This window comes from Siniperca chuatsi, linkage group LG6 (assembly GCF_020085105.1).
Source record: "Siniperca chuatsi isolate FFG_IHB_CAS linkage group LG6, ASM2008510v1, whole genome shotgun sequence".
NCBI lineage: Eukaryota > Metazoa > Chordata > Actinopteri > Centrarchiformes > Sinipercidae > Siniperca > Siniperca chuatsi.
This window is the reverse complement of record NC_058047.1, coordinates 14,169,368-14,189,421: the sequence shown is the minus strand read 5'-3', so window position 1 is coordinate 14,189,421 and position 20,054 is coordinate 14,169,368. Positions and strand designations below refer to the sequence as shown.

The 20,054-nt window shown below is 41.6% G+C and overlaps 1 protein-coding gene and 2 long non-coding RNA genes across 6 annotated transcripts in view; 2 read left to right on the top strand and 1 right to left on the bottom strand.

Annotated features, from left to right (window-relative positions):
• The window catches only part of opa1 (OPA1 mitochondrial dynamin like GTPase), a 39,309-nt gene extending 27,037 nt beyond the window's left edge, over window positions 1–12,272 (top strand). For all 4 annotated transcript variants that reach the window (XM_044201096.1, XM_044201095.1, XM_044201099.1 and 1 more), the window contains 2 exons: window positions 9,563–9,636; window positions 9,876–12,272. In XM_044201096.1, coding sequence (XP_044057031.1) covers window positions 9,563–9,627 — 65 coding nt within the window. In that variant the 3' untranslated portion in view covers window positions 9,628–9,636; window positions 9,876–12,272. The remainder of the gene's footprint in view (window positions 1–9,562; window positions 9,637–9,875) is intronic.
• A 921-nt stretch (window positions 12,273–13,193) lies between these two features.
• Window positions 13,194–15,274, top strand: LOC122878370. Its single transcript, XR_006378464.1, has 3 exons — window positions 13,194–14,173; window positions 14,655–14,821; window positions 15,008–15,274. It is a non-coding gene; the product is annotated as an uncharacterized LOC122878370 (long non-coding RNA).
• A 2,758-nt stretch (window positions 15,275–18,032) lies between these two features.
• LOC122878368 lies at window positions 18,033–18,439 on the bottom strand. Its single transcript, XR_006378463.1, has 2 exons — window positions 18,336–18,439; window positions 18,033–18,212 (listed from the first exon to the last, which is right to left on the bottom strand). It is a non-coding gene; the product is annotated as an uncharacterized LOC122878368 (long non-coding RNA).
• Between the last annotated feature and the right edge of the window lie 1,615 nt (window positions 18,440–20,054).

Below are 20,054 nucleotides of genomic sequence, written 5' to 3'. Positions count from 1 at the left end.
CAAGTGAGGACATTTTTGCAAAGTGATGCCAATGTGGCAGTTTCTCAGTTCTTCAAAGGTCTACATGTGGCAGATTATTTTAGATTTTTCAGATTATTCCATTAACTCTTGCACGAGCACTAAAAGCAGTCTTTTGTAAATCAGTCAATCAATAAAATTATTTTTTTTTATAGAGCCAGATGCTAAGGTATTTATATTCTGCGATCCTCGTAGTAATAAATCTGGTTACAGAGGAGATTGCTGTCATTAATGTGATCTGTATCTTTGAGATAGATATTTCTATATCTGTCTCAAAGGTTAACAAGTATGTCTTTCAGTGCATCAAAGAAGAGTTATAATTTCTTATTGGCTAATTGAACAGAATCAGAAAGAACAATAGTATCATCTACTCAAAGATGAGTTTGACAGTCATTATATTTAGAGTGAGGGTTAAGGGTAAGTGGTGAGTGATTAAGTGAGTTTCCTGTTTTATTTTTGTTAGTATGGAAACATCCTGGACAGTACACTACCTCCATTACACATGAAGTAAAGCATTTTACAGGGTTTCACACTTTTTTTGGAAGGGCTGATTCAATTGAACACCTGGCCACACCACAACCTTTTACAATAAACTCATCATCTTCACTGTAGGCTTGTTGCCACCGATGAATGCAACAATGTGCAGAAAAGTATGGATTTTAGCTTTTGTATTGAGGCTATTTGAGGGTTAGGGAATTAAAGGTGTCAACACAGGGTGCTCTCAAGAACAGTGATAATGTGTGAAGTGTTTGCATGTTTGCACATGCAGACACTTTCTCCTGTTCCTTTCTCTTGTGTGGAAGCAGAATACAATAAAGCTCTGGTTGTCTGGGCTTGCTCACCGGAATGCCCTCTCAGCCTCACGCTCACTTTGTTTGCTTTCATCTTCTCCCCCTCCTCCTCCTTTGAGCAGCTTCCTCCAGAGTGATTAGTGAGAGCTCAACGAGAAGTGCTCCTCTGTAAGGGATGACTCTCAAGGTGTTGTGTGCACATGTGGCTGCTTTCAGGGGGGAGAGAAGCATAGGCTGTCAGCACGCTGCTGTTGCTCTTGCACAAACCTTAAAACTGGTTCACGTTTTCTGTATGGCTTCATAAGGGCAAGTTTCCAAAGCGCCGCGGGTTGGATTCGAACCCGGGCCGCTGTGATAATGACTCAGCCTTGTACGTGGGGCAGCATTTTTGAAAAGCTTTTACCATCCACACTACAACACAATCCAGTGTTTTCATAATCACTGTTCACTGTTGACAGTGTCTTTCGAAAAGTCTCTTTTTCAGGGGTCGAAAATGCCACCTTATTATGGATGGAAAGTCAAAACAGAGAGAAAAAGAAATTCAAATGTGTCCACATCATTGTAGACATGGCCTGAGTAAACTGGTCTGCATTTTTCAATGTGGGGGTGGTTCTGTTCAGTAAGAGAGTGGGCAGACTGTCTCCTTGGCACGTTGGGGGCTATTGCCCTTACATGCACTCTTACTTCAATATGACCTTTTATGAATTTGAATTATTTGCTCTGTTGTTTTGTTTCTCTATCTACACTTCTATCTGTTGTTGTCACTCTCCACATCCCTTCCTCTAACACACTGCCTTGCTTTTTTCTTTCAGTCCTTGGCTCCAGTCTTTTTCTTTTGCTCTTCTGTTTTTGCACCTTTCTTGCTCTTTCTTTAACACTCATTCGCACTAACTAGTGTCTATTTAATTCAGTGTCGATCTGTAAACTAAGGAGGCTTAGTAGTGATACAATACAAGTTTGTTTTTTCCCACGTTGGAGGAAACCTCAGGCTGCAGAGTTGCTGCCAAATGATCCATTTGCTCCCCGGGAGCATCAAGTACACAAACAGTAGATCCACAGTTGTCATAACACTGGCACAGATGAAGCTGCCCCTCGTGTATTTTATCTAATCTTGTTCAGTTAATGTTGTGTGAAAGCGACTTCCGAAGTGAACAGACTTACTGCTTTTCTATTGCAAGGCACCCTAAAACATCTGTAAATGTCTTGAGTATTTTTTCCCACATCTTATGACAGCTTTCTTTGTACTCTCATCATATCTTATCTCATCATCATATCTGGTTTAGCTACTACAGTAGGCTTCCTTTCCATATTATAACTTTCTTTATAACTGTGTTCCTTTCCATATTTTGATACTGCCCATATATAGTTTCAGAAATTTGATCACCCAGGTCATGTTTTATTTTATATAGTTTTTGAAATAGCCCTGTAGTAAATTAATCATACTTGCTCCTCTCTCCACTGTTTCATTGTGCCTCACTATCTCTGACCATCTCTTGTCTCTAACTTTATCCCTCTCCTCACAAGACAGATCATAAGAAGCATGACTGATGTTAAACATGTGGCATCTCTCTTTTTGTTGTTACACGCTTCTGCATTCACTTCCTCTTTACGTAATAACAGCTCCCCTGTTTCTTACTGTCTTCTGTCTGTTATACTCTGCTATACACTGTCAATCTTTTTTTAAATTGCTGTAAAACACATGAGTCTCTCTTTCACCTCTGCTTGTCTTCCTCCTTCACCTCACTCCATCAGGGCTTCAACCAGCCCCCTGCCCCCATTTACTGAAGTCATGACCTGCGTCTATTTCCACTTTCCCATCATCCATCTCTTCCCCCTTATTCCCTCCCAGTCTTACTTCCTTCTTTCACATCAGTGCATCCATCCTTACTTTCATGTCAAGAACCAGGAATGTCTTTTATTGTACGCAGCTATTCAGCATCCGATCTGACAAGCTCTTGATAACACAGCTGTTGATCATTGGCCAGGGTGTTGTTGAAACAGGCTTAGATGAAGCACTAAAGTAGCTTTGTATAGTAGGTTAATTTGATTAAACATAGTACTAAAACTGGGTGCACGGTGGCAGAGCGGCTAAAGCTCCTGCCTCCCAATAGATAGGAGATCGTGGGTTCGTGGGATCGATTCCCGGACCAGACCAACATCACACAATCTCTCTGGGTGGAGTCTGCATGTCCTCCCCGTGTTACCGTGGGTTCTCTCCGGGTTCTCCGGCTTCCTCCCACCGTCCAAAGACATGCATGTGTAGGTTAATTGATAACTCTAAATTGCCCGTATTGAATGAATGTGAGAGTGAATGGTTGTCTGTCCTTGTCTGTGTCTGTGTTAGCCCCTGACGAGTTGGCCACTGTCCAGGGTGTAGCCTAAGGCCCAAAGTCACTGGGATCCAGTTTAGAAAATGGATGGATGATAGTCTAAAACTGTGGGTTTGACACACTGTTTGTACTCCATGGTCCCTGCATTTAAACATCCACCAAATGCTAACTTTAAAGTTGTAGATAACATTTATATTGTTCATTAGCAATGTTGCTGTACCACCATTTACAATCAGGTTTAGTTGGTTGATAAACCATCTGCAACTGATGCGGCTGCTTCTGAATGTCCTCCCTAGATACAAACTCAGGTAGTAAATCCAGTGGGCTGATGAAACAAGGAAAAATAGCTGTGTTTTAGATGACAACCAACCAGGAGGCGATAATGGAATTGGTGATAAAGAAATAAAACTACGAAGGAGAATGTGAAGCCATTTTTCATTCGTCTCAGGGAGCGAGAGAGAGGAAGTGTGGGAAAATAGGAAAGAGAAGGTGGTGTGTGATGGGAGGGGAATTTCAGCGGGGCTTCTGTTCACATGTTTCCAGCACAGTGTGGCCACCAGGGACCCATTCCCACTGATCCTCCTGTCACTCACACACATGCACACACACAAAGACCTGACATCAGATGCTGGTTAAGATGAGGTAATAGGAAAACCATATACTCCCTCTCTGTTATAGGTGAAAAAAAAAGTAAACTCTAGGTTGGAATTTTCCCATGTCATGACCATACTGCCCTAGGATGTTTGTCTAACCCTCTTCTTCATTTATTGTTGTCTAGTTAATAGACATTTTGGATCCTGATTATTGAACAGTTCTGTGGCTAAGAATATCTTGTTCAGATAGGACACACTTTGTTTCACATTAGACTAATTTTAAGGAGAAAACACTGTAAAATGTGTTTCCTATATACTATTATGAAGGTAATGCAGATGCTCACTCTAGATTGCTTGCATTGTCCAATTGTCCAATCAAACTAAAGGAGCACATATCATCAGGTGCCCACAATCTCTTTCAAAATATGATGCTGGTTAATGTAGGGTACTGTATGTGTGGGAACACAGTTTTTTGAGTATGAATTTTGTTTGTGCTGGTGTTTGTTTTTTTTAGTGTCAAGAAAGAGATGACCTGGTTCTTGAATTTATCTAGTGTAGTGTACTCTAGTTTTTGAGGTACCAGTACTACTAACACCTGCTGTCCCGTGACTCCAGCCTATGGACCTGAACAGTCCTTTGCTAGGGGCTCAAAGGAATTCCAGGTGAGTTTGCTGTCTCTGCAGTGTTATATGGATGTGATGGTGTGTGGGGTCCAGAGCAGCTGGAAACATGTATTTACCTGAGGGCAGCAGGGGGAAGAGGAGAGCTGGCCTGTCTTACCTCTCTCTGTTGTCTTGATGATGCTGGTTTAGGGTCTGTGCCATGTCAAGAAGGGACTGAGAGAAGGTGATTAAAAACCAATCCTTAACATTTGGGCCCAGGTATCAGCAGGGCTGGACACATGTATGCGTTTTCAAGTGTGTTTGTTTTGTGTGCTCACTCCAGGGTTCAGCATTACTTAACTTGGTCCACACACCTGTGGCTGATTCAGCAGAGGGGAGTTTCTCTGAGGGATTATGACAGGATCTCAGTTTAAAGCAGACTTGTCAGCCTCACATCCCCAGGCCCATGTGGCAACTCAAGATTGATTGCCACTTAGCCTCTGCACAGGGCTCCATTTGACTGCCAAAGGTGAATCTTGGAAAACTTCCGACCCCTGACTTTCTGTCATTTACACCATGAGTCATGAGTAGACTTACTGTCTCAGACCTGTTCGTATTTAAGAATGGGTGACTGTTTACTTCTATATGTGGATGATAACTTCCAGTTAGTCTGTGTTCTCTACCATTGCATCAGCATGATCTACAATTACTGTTGTAGCTCTACCTTCAGTTAACCCATCAGGCCTAAACCTAAAGCCACCATCTTCCAAATTTTGTCACCACTATCCTCATCTTTATAACTCCCTGCACTAATCTTCTTAAATGTCTGGCCCTTAAAAGGCACAAGCAGTGCTTGTCAATAAAACCTGCACCACACAGCCCAACAACAGTCATCACCTGGCTCTTTCAAAGGATTTCTCCATGCATTTAGCTGTTTTTGTTTAGTCTGCCCTCTGGCTGACCCCAAGCTTTGACCTGTTCAGACCTACGTATGTCCTTCTCCAGGTTGGGCTGCTCTCTCCCAGGCATCTGTTTTCTAGATAAGAGAGGGCTGATTCATTGCTCTGTTACTGACATGGCATTTGGGCTGTCGACATCCCCGCTCTCCCTGTGTCCATGTCTCCCATGGCCCAGTTTTTATAGCTTGACAATCCAGATTTAGTGACAAATCAAGCAGCATGCTGAGGAAAAAGGGTTTTCTGTTTGTTACATTAAGAGATCGGCTTTCAAAGAAGGAAACAGCAGAGCGTTTAAACGTTCAGTGTCCCCACCTACAACATGACCCTGGCAGTCACAAGATATAAAAGGTTTCTTCATGAATGATGACAGGTTGGGACAGGAACCAAACTCTTGGCCCCACTCTCTTTAGTGACCATGCTGTGAACTGCTGCTCGGTTGTCAGTAAAGAATTTTTAATAGCAGCATGCTAGAGTAGCCTCAACCTTGGCACCAAACTTCATCCGCTGGTGCCACTTTTTTCATAACAGCCACCCTTTACAGGAGAGTGGCCTTCTCCCACAGTAAGAGGATTAGTTTTTTTCTATCTCACAGTAAGTTGCAGGCCTCCCTGTCCTCTCCCTCTCATCTTTTTCTCTCTTCTGTTCTCCCTTTCCTCTGTGTTGGCTACTTGTCCAGCAGGGCCACGCAGTTTCACAGTCTAATTACAGGTCAATTAAAGGCTTTGTGGCTCAGCCCTCCTTCTGCCAGCGCTTCGGCCGTGGCAGGCTTAGGGGACTCTACAGAGTGAGAGTGAATGAGATATCATTTCATGTGGAGATCAGCCGAGAGAAGGCCTTGAAAGAGGGGATTGGGGGAAAAGGCTCTCCTCTCCCTCTCTCTCTCTCTCTCAATGGGCGAGAGTCCCTCCACCCTCGCCAACCCACACAACACCCAGCACCTTAAAGAAGGGGCCTCTGGGATAGAGGCCAGAGGATTATGGGAATATTCATGACCAGATAAAGGCGTGAGCGGTTGAATGACTGTGTTTTGGGGCTCATCTCTTAGGTAAACAGGGGCCTAAATGGAGTTTTAGATCGCTACTCCCACTGCTCAGTGGGGAACAGGCAATGGTGACTCTGTTCACTTTTTTTTGTTGCATTTCCACAGGACAGTGAAAAGAAAGCCTTGTTGTGGCCTTTTCTTCCTCTTGCTGCTGTCTTTAGGTGGCAAACAGATGGTGCTGGGGGAAATAAATATCTGTTTCTCACAGTTTTTATTCACAGAATATTGGCTTTTCTGAAAGACGCCATTCACATTCACCAGTGGCCTCCTGGGCTCCTAAAAGCTGCTGAGGGCTCATTTTAAAGTCATTAAGCATCCCACTGTAAGGGAATGGTTGATGGGTTTTGCTCTTCTGATCTATGCAGTCTTCTCTCCAAAATGTCATGGTGGAACTCCAATTGCACAGGTAAAACTCAAACCAAAATGTATATCAGGATAGGTGGCTGGTCAACATTGTGACACACAGAGGACACAGGAGGGTTTGTGCTCCAGGTCCTGCCGCTGCCTGGAAGTTGCTGGACATTTTATCTGACTCGCGTTCTGAAACTGATTACACTTACTGTAATATTTACTTAAAACTTGACTGTGATTTTGTTTCTCCAAAATGTAATTATACTACTGTTACTTCTGTTCTGTTGTTGAGGGTTGACTGAAAGAAAAAATGCAAGGAGGGTTGTTGCTTCAGGTACCGTTGAGACGATGATCCACGAAGTCCAGTTTGAGTAACAGGTCCATAAGTTTGAAGGCTTATCAGACACCAAAACACTGCTCAGTGGTTTATAGTATTATGAAGAAGGATTTTTCCTGCTAAAGTCAGCCTGAAGGATAAAGGGTGTCATATGTTGGAAAGAGTATAAAGCCTTCTTAGGCAAATGTGTGACTTGTGATTTTGGGCTGTAAAATTTTTTGACTTGATTTAGCAAGTGCTGCCCAGTACAACCACAGTTCTGTGCTCCACTGAAACATTGGATCAATGATGGGTTTCGGGTGCCTCAGCAGCAGGTGTTGAAGAAAAGGAGAGTGATTTTCAGCCTCCAATCATAAGCTTTCCCAGCCAATTTGGGGAATCAAACCTGTGTCTTGTCTTATCACAAGCCCTCTAATCTAACCTCTAGACCACTGCTGCCCCCAGTGATTTAGCAGAGCCTTTTGTCTCTGCCTGACAGTTGGCAGGATCCTTAATGTTTGACCCGTGTTAAGCGTACTGCATCTGAAACACTGAGGCTCCATAGAGCGCCTTATCGTCAGCCACATCTAAACCCAGTGAGAAGCTTTGAAGCTTGAGCCAGGGGATTTCCCATGTTTTGATGCTCTGACAGTCAGTACGCTCCTTTCCTCACACCAACCAAAACTCCACCCCCGTACCTCACATGTCTTTTTCTTCAGGTCGGCCAGATGTTGGTAATCCTGGTCTGATTGGCTTGGATTGATTTATGTTGTCCTTTGGTCAGGGCACGCAGCCCACACGTCTGAACTCTGTCAGTTGCCTTTGAGCCGTGCCCTGCGGTGGGCTGCGTGTTGGAATGGCGTACCGCAGGGTTATATTTCATTCAACCCCACACCTGCTGCAGTGACTTGTCAGCGTGCCCCTCGACAGGCCCCCTTAATGCCTCCATTAGGTGTTGTAATCTCCACCTAACGCCCTGAGTTGCCTGAATATGTTAACAGAGTATCAAAGTCTGGGGATTTCTTTTTTTTTTTTTTGCCACCTGCCAGCAGTGAGTGTGTAGGAAGGTGAAAAGAGGTGGAGGTGGCTCTTGCTGGTTTTCAGGACTTAAGAGTGGTTGTACCTTTGTGTCTTTCAGGGCAAAGCTTTTCTGGCTGTCAGTTAATTTGTCTCAGTTCTGCCTACCTGTGTGTGTGTGTGTGTGTGTGTGTGTGTGTGTGTGTGTGTGTGTGTCAGTCGGCTCGTGTTTTCCAGCACTTCTCAGCTCTGCTAGTGTTTCAGGACGTGTGTGGGGGTGTGCCTGCATCTCTCCTAACAGCTGTGTGCTTTTCATCCGTCAGGAAAAGGATACCTCAGCAGCCGTGCTCCCATCAAAAGGGGGCTGCACACAAGCCCCTGAGTATGATATTTAGTTTCACGCCAAAGCACGCACACAGTTATCACCTTTGTGCCGACCTGAAATGGACACTTAGTTGCTCTGAGTTCCAAACCACAGTGATTTGTCTCCCTGAAAACGGACAAGTCTTTTTAAAACAGTGTTTTCATTGGGCCTTCTCATAGGAAAACAACCTACAATAGGTCGCCTATGGATCTCGTGTGGCTGATTGATCAAGATAGAGCAGTCCTAGTTTGTTCTTCAGAGCCGGTGTTTGAGTTTGTGCTTGGGGGAGATCCAGACAGATTAGCGAGGGTGACGAGGGAAGCTGGAGGTGCAGTTGGCATTGCGAGCCACTGCTTCCTTTTCTCTGCGTTGGCCCCCGGACTTCCTTCAGCCACTGTTTAATCAGCGATTAGAACTGGTTTAGATGACTCGCTCATCTCGTGTGACAGTACATGTTGGGTGGAAGGATTGCTCCTCGAATGCAGTCTCAGGACAATAGGAGTTTAATCATGAAAAGAAGTGACTGACTGAGATTCACCCCTTTCATGTGAAATGTTGTTGTTATGGCATCTCCTTCTGTCCATTAGTAACGTGCCCGTGAGGTACATATCATGAAAAGGGAAGGGTGAGAGCTTTGATGTGGTCTATGCTAACTGGGGAAGGGTACACAAGCCTTCATCATCAGATGTGTGAAGGAGGTCTGCCTCGAGGTTTGGCTGTCACTGTCAGGGGGGACCATCTGGTGTTTTGGTGAAAAATGTGAGGGAATTTCCACCTGCATAAATATACGGTAGGGATGGGAATATTGTTTAATTGTTTTCTCTGTTTAAAGAGCTGATTTATGACCTGCTACCCATCCTGATGTTGCTTCATTTAGTACTAGTATTATGTTTTAGTGACTTGCTTAACCAGAAACGCAGGAAGGGAAAAAAAACACACACTGGACATTCAGATTCACACTGTTTGAAGGAAACTAGTTCATGCTTTAAAAATCATGTTTTTCTTGAAAAATGACTAACATTTAATCAATAATCAAAATTGTTGCCAATGTTCTGTTGGCAGACTAATTAATTGACATTGTTTCAGTTCTAGAAGTGTTTTTGTACTCGTTTTGTGTCAATATTTTGTGTATTTATCAGGAGTTTGACTAACAAACCTATTTTGTTTGCTTTTCTGCAGAGAAAGTTCGTGAGATCCAGGAGAAACTTGAAGCCTTCATAGAATCTCTTCACAAGGAAAAATAAGAGAACCAGGTATTTGTCTCTGTACTTTATAGTAAAACCTACCACTTACCTGTACCGAAATGATCATAGGTAATGCAGCAAAATCAAAGCACTGCATTAGAATTATTATTGGATTATAAACAATCATTGAATAATAGCAAATGTTTAAATTGTTGTAACAACATTACTAAGCACAGGCAGTGGGAAAATGGTAACTGTGCACTGTACGTATATCTGATCTGTTGTTACTTCTCCCCTTTTCTTTACAGAACTATTGAAAGTAAATTTATGGATCGCAACAGAGAAAATGCACTGAACAAATACAACTAAACCTGTAAATGACCATCATCACCCCCTGGCCCTGCACCACCACTCACCTGATTTTAATACCCACTGCTTGGCTTCCTGTCCCCCTTTGATGCTGATGAAAAGATGGACCTAAACAGAAGGATAAGATGGAGGAACAGTTTTCAAGCTTTCTCTTTGATTTTTCCCTAGGGTTTCTTTTTTCTTGCAAACTGTCCTGGGTAAACAGGGGGACTTCTGCACAGGAGCCCAAACACAGTCAGATCAGGAGGAGAATGAGAAGCTTGCACAGTGTTGTCAGATATCTGACCACTCATTTTCAATAAATGAGGATTGTGTACATGTTTATCTCCCCTATTTTTTTTTCAGCTAATGGGGTGTCTGTGTGTATTATAAGAGTGTGTGTCTTCACTCATTTCTGTACAAAGAGACACCTTTGGCGCTGTTCCTGATGGGTGAAATAGCCTTGAATTAATTAATACCTTTATCTCGCCTGGTGCTCCTAAAATACGCCATGATAACTACCTGGTACACAAGAATTTGCCTCTATTTAACATTTGCCAGTTATTTTAAGTTACACTTAGGATCCAAAGCACTTAACTTAACCCTCCAAGCTGCAGCTGTACTCTACATTTACTCTCCATGTACCCCTGAATGAGACAGTGTTCTCATCTTAAATCTATAAGAATAGAAAGTAACTACCTGGTTCAATATTCAGCTTCCTTTCAATGCTCTTCATTGTAACACCACAACAACCAATTGTTAACAGGATACGATCAGCTCTGAAGGTGTTGGAAACAATATTATGTATAGATTTATTTCTTATTATTTTGATCTAATGGGGTTTATTTGACAATGCTATGTATATATGTCTGCCAAATGCACATAACTTACCTTTTGTTTCTGTCTTTGTCGCTGTGTGTGTGTGTGTGTGTGTGTGTGTGTGTGTGTGATGTTTGCACTTCCATCATTGTACATTAGCATTTCATCTACACTCTCCCCAAGTTGCAACTGACAGGTAATAATACAACTTTCAAAAAAGTAAAAGGACACTTAATAGATTGAAAATATAGGTAAACATAAATTCAGGATGTCTCTAGATCCTTTAGACACATTATTAAACTAAGTGCTGCAGTTTTTTAACTGATGTGATCATGTTTATCGATTGTCGTAATGGTTTAAAAATACATTAGCAACCAGTTTAAATACATTTGATTTTATTTTGAAAAGCTATGGCACTATCTGTCAGTTGTTAGGCTCCATGTCTCTACTTTGGACCTGGGCTTTAGTCTTTCCTGGCCTAGTATCCAGTCCATCTTGACCAGTTGGTCCAGTTACACAGGGGGTAGGTGGGTTGTCTTGATGTGTTTCCAATCTGCACCAGGTTTGATGTCCTGCCAAATAAACAAAGGACAAGTATGTCTTTGTACATCTGCACAGCACAGGTGCACTTGTACTACTACCACTTTTCCTCTCCTGTCTGTGATTGAATGGTCATTAAGATCTTATGCCTCTTGCAGCTTCAGGCACCCAAAAACCAAGAGAAATAGTTATCTCCCTTTGTAAATGAACAGGAATTGTCCTCAAAGTTAAGAAAAAAGGAAAATATCTAACATGCTGGTGGCTAATTTTAAACAGAAAATGTATGCTTTTGTCACTGTCCAAGGCCAGGTATTTCTACACTGTTCCCAATCTTGTGCTTCTTCCTCATTCTCATCTTTAACCCCTTATCTCACATCCACTCTCTTTGCACCGCCATCATTTGTACTACTCTGACTCTTTCCATCACCCATGTAGACATCCACTCACTCTTTCTAGCTTGAAAAACAGACTGATGTTTCAATGAAAGAGGGGTGAGAGACAGTGTTAGCCCTGTTCATTCATTCATGTGTATATGGAGATATATATATATATATATATATATATATATATAGAACATGCCATGCATTCTGTACAGGTAAGGTTAATGGGAAGTCATTGAGCTACTATCATGTACAGCATGCGTATGCAGAGCGAGCCACTTGTGTAACTCGGAGAGTTGGTTCAAAGAAATGTTTTATGTTGTAGAAAGTAATGTTTGCATGGTGTACCCCATCAGATGTGCTTTATTTATTAAATTTGTGTTTAAAAGAAAAAAGTGAAAATAAAATTGACATAAATAAAAATGACCTTTTTCATGACGTGTCACAGTCAGTTAAACCTACATAAATTCGCACATTTGAAGTCACCTGCTGTTGAGTTCATCTAGCTGAGTATTAGCAGTTTCTGCTTTTTTGGAGTGTTGCCCTGAACAATGTCCGTTTACCTGAACCTTTAGCCACTGAGAAACTCAAATAAAATGAAGAAAGTTGTCAAAACAATCTCATCTCACTGTCCATTCAGTAGCTCTTGTGAATCTTCCAACCATAAACAATCTTCATCAGCAGATGGGAGGTTTTTTTTTTCAAATTTAGTTTAGTTAAGGACTTCTCGTCCATGTCAGCTTAAAAGTTGAAGTTCAAAGATCATTGTTGACCTTAAAAACAGTTGACATTAACATGGAGTCCTTCAAAGTCTCAAAATAAATCTCTCTGTGTGTGCGCAGGCTTCATCTACAGATGAAGATCATGTGATATGATTGAAATGACCAAAACAACTACTAAATAGGCGTTAAGGCAGGATTGTTGTATCATCTGCTGTTTCCAAGATCAAGAACATTGAAACTCAAAATAAAAAAGACAAAGTGTCTACAGCCATGCTAGCACCTCTGTGAGACTGTACTTTAACGGTGCTTTGAGCTGAATGCTAACATCAGAATGGTAACATGCTCACAATGACAATATTGTAATGTTTACCATGTTGATCATCCTATGTTAGTATGCTAACATTTGCTAATTAGCACGAAAGACAAAGTACAACTGGGGTGATGAGAATTAGTTTTGCAGGTATTTGGTCATAAACCTGAGTGTTGGACAAATTTTAAAATTTGAACCTGATGCCACCAGAGGAACGGGACAAATCAAATCAAATGTCTGTACAATTTCATGGCAATCTGTTTCAGTTAAATAAAAAGCTGGCACATTAAAGGCAATCACCTTTGATGCCTTGTGTCACTCTCATCCTTGGAGGGATGTGTTGCATGCACGTGTGTTTCCATTACAGTCTGCTGTTATCCTACAGCTGGTTGCTTCTGGATGCAGTGACCTGTGTGCTAATGTGATGAGGCCTCTGCTCCAGGTCTGGGCAAACCCTCAGAATATTTAACTCTGCAGGCTGTTATCTCAACCCAGAGCAGGCTGAAGACATGTTGCAGCCTGAGGCAGGCAGGCAGGCAGCTGAGGGCCTGACTGATTAATAAGTCAGAGTCCAGAGGTCCTCCACTCCTGGGCGTCCTCTCTTCTTTCACAAGAGCCTGGTTGTTACTTCATCTCCACATTGCTCAAAGGGCAGCACAGCAGGGAGGGATGGATGTAGGGGGGCAGGCCTCATCCTCACTACCATCACCTGAGGCTTTACACATGGAGATAACAGCCTCACGTCAACTTTCTGTTCTCTTGTGGCTATTATATTCCCCTATTTTCTTAAAAACAAGGGAAAATGAGTGAAAAAAGCCTAATGACTTTGTAGCAGCAGTGAAAAGAAGGGGGAAAAGTCAACCTCCAGCTGAAGGCCTTTGTGCTATCAGATAGCCACGTTCTGGGAGGAGGGAGGCCGGCCGGGACACACTATACACCATTAGCATCTGCAAAGGCCGTCACGTTGACTAATAGCCAGAGCCACAACGGCACAGTGGTTCAGTTTGTGTTTTCCCTCAATCCCCTTTATGCTGGTGACACAAAAGCAGCCAGGCCAGACCTTTCAAATATGCCACAGCAGCGGACGTGCACAAAGCTTCATTTCTAGTCTTTCTTAAGAAAAAGAAAGGGTGATCTTGTTGCTTCGTGTTTTTTAATCCCCCACCTCATCACACAGACACATTCTGGGTCTTTTGGCAGGGGGTGTGGCGGGTCGGTATATGATGAAAACGTTGAATAAGTCTTAGAAAAGAGCAATAAATTGTGGGGATGGGTGTTTTTTGGCAGTAGTAGCAGTGTTAGCATTTGTTTGCCTTCTTGTTGCCGACGCTGCCTTTGTTCGCGTCTTTCTGTCCCCTCAGTTATCGAGCTGTCGGTTGAGGCTGTGGGAGAAGCAGAGATTCTGGCGACCAGATTAACGTGTATGGCTGTCAACTGATGGGATCCTGGCTCACACTGACTGCACAGCTGCTTTAAAGCTTCCTCAGGTGGACATTTACCAGAACTATTGGGGTTTAAGGAGTTCACTTTAAAGGTTGTTTAACTCTCTCATTGGTCTCCTATCACAACGCTAACAATGTCATATACAAGTGCACGAAGGGTAAAAATGTATTCCTATATATTAGAGAAAGTGGAGTGATGTGCCACCTTTCAGAAAATCAGAATCTGTTAGGCTCTAAAAGTAGATCATCTAATGTAGGCTTTGCTCTGTTTGCTTACTATTTCTCTGTACACTGTTCAAACACAAGAGACACTGTATAATATCTGAGGAGACACTATAACACATAAAAGACACTGATTTGGCCTATGAGAGTCACTCATCAGCACTTCAGTCAACAAGTGCAGGTAAATACAGAGAATGTAAATCTAACACTTTGCTCCCCCGGAGACAAACTGCCGCTGTTGAGTCACCACTGATGAATCTTATCAGAGGCTTGTTGAAGCAACAGGCTTCCTTCTCCATTTCAGCCGACAAAACCTTCTACTGTCCCCGGGGCCCGTTGCTTTCTGCCCTGCAGAGAATAGCGTCACAATTGGCCTTTGTGTTCATTATGTTGGAGGCATCTTCCCATTGCGCTGTGGGGTCCATTCCAATGCTGAATTAGGCCCATGGGGATTTTAGCCAAGTCACAAAGGTCAGTGACCCTTCTTGTCACACCCCCAACACACACATATACAGAGAGCCCTGTTCTTATTCTGTGTGAGCTATAAATTATGGCAGTGCTTAAATTTTAGGAATTGAAGGAGGTTTGACCGTGTGAATCCTGTGGTGGTCCTGTATCTGTATATATATATATATGTGTGTGTGTGTGTTTCCACAGGGGTGGCCGGGCAGAGGACCACTGCATGTTCTCACCATTCAAGTCTGACGTCCACCCTGAAAAAATCCATAAAATGACCTCCTCGTCTCACGGCACGGGATGTCATTAATGAATCAGCCCATTGTGGAGAGAAACAGTCTCTGTTAATGAATCCATGATGGTGGATCTATATTTTCCTACTAATCCCCCACTATGCAGGGTGTCCGCTCACACACGGGGTCGCCCAACACACAACGGAAAAAAACTAACACAAGAGCTGTCAGGACTGTCATCACACCGCTGCTTAAAATATCACATTAAAGATTTACTCTCACATCTGAGTCATTGTTTGGTGATTAGAGTGAACAGCCAAAACCTGCATGAAGGAGCTCAGTGGTGGAATGTAACTAAGTACATTTACTCAAGAACTGTATTTAAGTACAAATTTAAGGCAATTGTACTTTACTTGAGTCTTTTCTTTTCATGCTACTTTCTACTTCTACTCCACTACATCTTAGAGGGAAATATTGTTTTTTTTACTTCACTACAATTATCTGACAGCTTTAGTTACTAGTTACTTTACAAATCAAGATTTCTGCACACAAAACATACAAAGAGCTTATAATTGTTTATTTATTAACTACCCAACAGTATATACAAGTACAGCTGAAATAATTAATTGATTAATCAATAGACAGAAAATAAATTTTAATCTATTTTGATAATCATTCATTTTTTATGTAAAAACATTTCATGGTTCCAACTTTGCAAGTGTGAGGATTTGCAATTCATTTTTAAAAATGATTTTCAATTATTTTAATAAGTTTGAGATTTTTACTATTTGTTGGACAAAACAAAGCATTATGAAGGTGTCATTACGTGATGGCGTTTCCCACCATTTCCTGATTTTTTACAAACCAAACAATCAATCGATTAATGGAGGAAATAATCAGCAGATTAATCCATAATGAAAGTAATCATTAGTTGCAGTCCGATACAAAATAGTCAAAGATTTGCTCCACCTCAACCAACTACAACACTAAAATCCTGCTTTTACATTAATGCATGAGAAATAATCTAATGATATAATATTTAATAGTGTAACAGTCACAGGGATCATTTTTTTGCATTGAGTACTTTTACTTTTAATACTTTACATTTTCCTGATTATACTTACATACTTCTACTTATGTTACATTTTCAACGCAGGACTTTTTCTTGTACCAGAGTATTTTTACAGTGTGGTATTAGTTCTTTTACTTACGTAAAGGAATACTTCCTCCACCACTGAAGGAGCACATTTTTTCAAAATTCCTACCTGAACTACTAAATTGGATCCCAATGTACAGTATGTATTCTAAAAAATTGACTTCTGTTGTTTTAATATGTAAAGAAAGGATCCCAGGACTCTGCTCATTACAACTACTGTACAACATTTTGACAAAACAAAAATATTTTCTCTACTCGTCAGTAAAAAAAACCTAGTTCTGAGCTTCAGAGACAGACATTGTGTACGATCCTCTCTAAATCGTTTGCCCCATTAGGAGGCTTCTCTGACAAACCTGTCCCTCAAGACTTTAATACAAAAGAGAAGGAAATCCTTATTTTGAGTGTTTCAAATCAGAATGTGACAACATTCACCTGCAACAGCTGTCATTTCTGCCACTCTAACCATCTTGGCTAAGCCAGTGTTAGAACACAGAACTAAGCACAAATGACAAGAAAGCTAAAATAGCTGATTTGATTAAACACAACAGTGTCTCAAAAATACTGCCACTGAAATGTGCTGGAAACAAGCAGGAAACTAAAACATACATTTCTAAAATTCTTACTCTGTGGACATCACTTACTAAAAATCACAAATCATCAAACATCAGATATCAACGATAATTGAGTCTGCAGTGTGCACGCAATCATAAAGACTGTGACACTTAGAGGAATTCAGTTTAAGGCTTAAAATGAGTGATGAGAAATAAAATGTTAAAACAATGGGTGAAGAAGTGTGTGTGTGTGTGTGTGTGTGTGTGTGTGTAACAACAGAGGGGTGATAACTTTCCTGTGCAGAATGGGGTTATGCAAAGTTGCCATGGAAAAACTGATCGTCGCACATACAGTTTCTTAATCGAGTGGAGGTCTTAGTGAGAGGGAGGGACTCTGAGCTTTTAGCACAAGAAGCGGCTCTGGGTTTGCATGGACTTAGTGGGATTATGTGAGCATTCATGGCAACCAGTGAGGCCAGCAGGTAAGGTCCAGGCTCAGCTGCCTTAGCCTTTAGGTAAACACAGAGAAGGGTTGCCAGATCCTGGCTGTGTTGCCAGGCTGAAATTGTATCTGTCCACATTATTTACGTCAGTCAGGCTGATCTGCCTCCTCCTGCAGGGTGACGCTGACAGGGGGCTGCACTTGTTGCCGGATGGGGGACGCTGAGGACCAGCTTTCATCGTCTAAGTGCCACAGTGAGGCCGGACCAAAAACGGTCTGGTGACATTACTTGACTGGCCATCAATAGTATCTTAGCAGGCACTAAAACCAAAAGCAAACACACAGTGAGTCTGAGTGTGAATGTTTGAAGCAAGGCTCTGTAGCGTTAGCAGCATCGTGTGTTAAAGCAGAGCAGAAATGACAACACACTTGGTAAAGTGATCATGTTCGTGATCTTTTGTCTCTTTTCAGAAAATCCTAATCTGATTTTCACTGAGCTTATACTTTTAATTAGATTTGCATTTTCTAACAAGCCTGTTTTACATGTGTTCTTGGAGTTCAGCAGTAAAATAGGCTTATCTAAATGAATAGTTCAGTGTTTTCCCAGAATACTTCGATTTCAACCTGCCTGACATTATGTCAGATTAAGACAAGGGAATTGCCACGTTACATATTCAGTGTAGTCAGGAATTCTTACACATTTGCATCACACAAAAAAAAGTTTTTTCACATGACCTTTGCACCAATAAGAGCTGAAAATAAGAGAAGAGATTTAAGATGTTGTACTGAATAACAAACAGCTCTGAGAAGGTGAAGTTCAGGAAAATGAACACAATGCATGCTGTCCAGAGAACACCTTGTCCTGATTTATTGATGTAGACATGAAACACACATGGAGGAGTGAAAGTGAATGTATAGCCGAATGAATATTGCAATTAAAATGCTGTAGTCATCAGTTTGCAGCTCTCCAGCAGCTTTCAGTGTTTTCATTCTTGACGCTCTTCTACTTACACCGGTCACACAGCTGTATTTTAAAAAAAACGTGAGTTAGTAAGCTTTTGTGAGGTTAAAGTGAAACCCATCTCTGTGGCATCCTATCATGTCATCGTTGTGCTCCTCCTCAGCTGCAGCCTCTCTGTTTGTTCACCTGCTGGCCTGTCGTATCTGGCCTGAAAGGCCATCGTTTCGCCCCGCTGACCTCCTGACCCCCTGCAGCCTCCACACGCCTCCTCTCTGGACCAGCAAATATTGAACCAGTCAGTCAGAGTTTCTCTGCGGCTCACTGAGTGTTTGACTGTTGCCAGAGAACAGCTTTACCACCATTGGACAACAGCAACAGCAGCCCAGGGCAGGCCAAGGCATGCCCGTGTGTGTGTGTGTGTGTGTGTGTGTGTGTGTCTGAGACTTTAAGAGTGGGCTGCACCAACTAGAATTAACTTTAAACCTGGATTAAATTGTAGTTTATCTAATCATTCTGTCACATAAAAACTTTAAACTTAGTATTGAAGTAAACAAGGCTCATCTTAAACCTTTCTTTAAGTCTCAGTTTAGCACCAGCCACATTGCTCCAAACTTTTATATTATCATTTAAACAGTGATCATTGGTTCACCCTAGTACGTGACAGTTTTAACTTAAAGTCTCAAATTTTATTTGATTTCAAATCAGTTTGAAAATTTCAAAATTGAGTTTAAAGTCAAATCTGGATTCATCGTTTTAGGATATTTAACCCTTATTTTAGATGAATCCCTTGTAGTGCGACCCACACAGTGTACATACAGTGTAAAATAAATGATTAGCCGTGTCCCAAATCCATATTATTAATTTAAGCAGTTTTTCAGTGTGTAGGGTGTTCATGCTGAAAAAAAACAACAAAATTAAGTATTGTTAAAAAAGTCAGCATGAGTACTAAATCCACTTGATTGGTCAGTGTGCTGTTGATGTTTGCTGTTAATTGTCCCAGAATGCAATGCACAAAGGAAATAGAAGCGCTACTTAAAGCTGCTTAAATTTAAAATAAATTGGGAATGATGGAGAGACAGCTCCAGAAAGATTGCTTAAAACCAACAAACAAATACAAAAAAATTACATCTTCGGAAAAATATTTTGCTTTGTTTTTTGTCAAGTTAATTTGGCGGTGGCATTCTACAATTGCAGTTTGATTTGGCATCTGTCAGCACATGTATTACAACATTTCCTGTCAGCACAAAGTGATAAAGTATAGTGATTTCTTGTTTACCATCTGACTAAATTATGCTATCTATGACAATTAGAATATAGCACATACTGTATACTATTACTATGTAGTATGGAATTGGAACACAGTTATTGTCTCCATTGTCAGTTAATATCTCCATTTCCATCATGTGCATCAAGGCTGTGCATGTGTGTATGTTTGTGTGAGTGCTTGGGTTTTTGTGTTTTAATGAGATTGTTTCCTTTAGATTAAAAGATTGTTTCTCGGAGCTATTGCCCAGCTGTGTGTGTGTGTGTGTGTGTGTGTGTGTGTGTGTGTGTGTGTCTTTCCTCTGCATTGTGTGTGTGTGTGTGTGTGTGTGTGTGTGTGTGTGTGTGTGTGTGTGTGTGTGATCCTGGGTACTCAGGAATGTTTGCTCTGCCAACACTCAGTGACTGTAGTCGTCATCGTCGTCTCTCCAGCCTCAAGTGAAACAGACACTGCAGCCTTTTATCAGCCGGACACGGCCCGTCCCTTTAAGAGGTGGAAGGTAAATAGCAGAACATGATTGTGTTCACTCTTTCAGCAACCACACATTCAAACACTTTATCAGTTTTTCTGATGCATGCTTTAAATGGATCACCTTGCACTGTACTTTCATGTTGTTTTATTCTTTTTCTTTTGGATTTCTA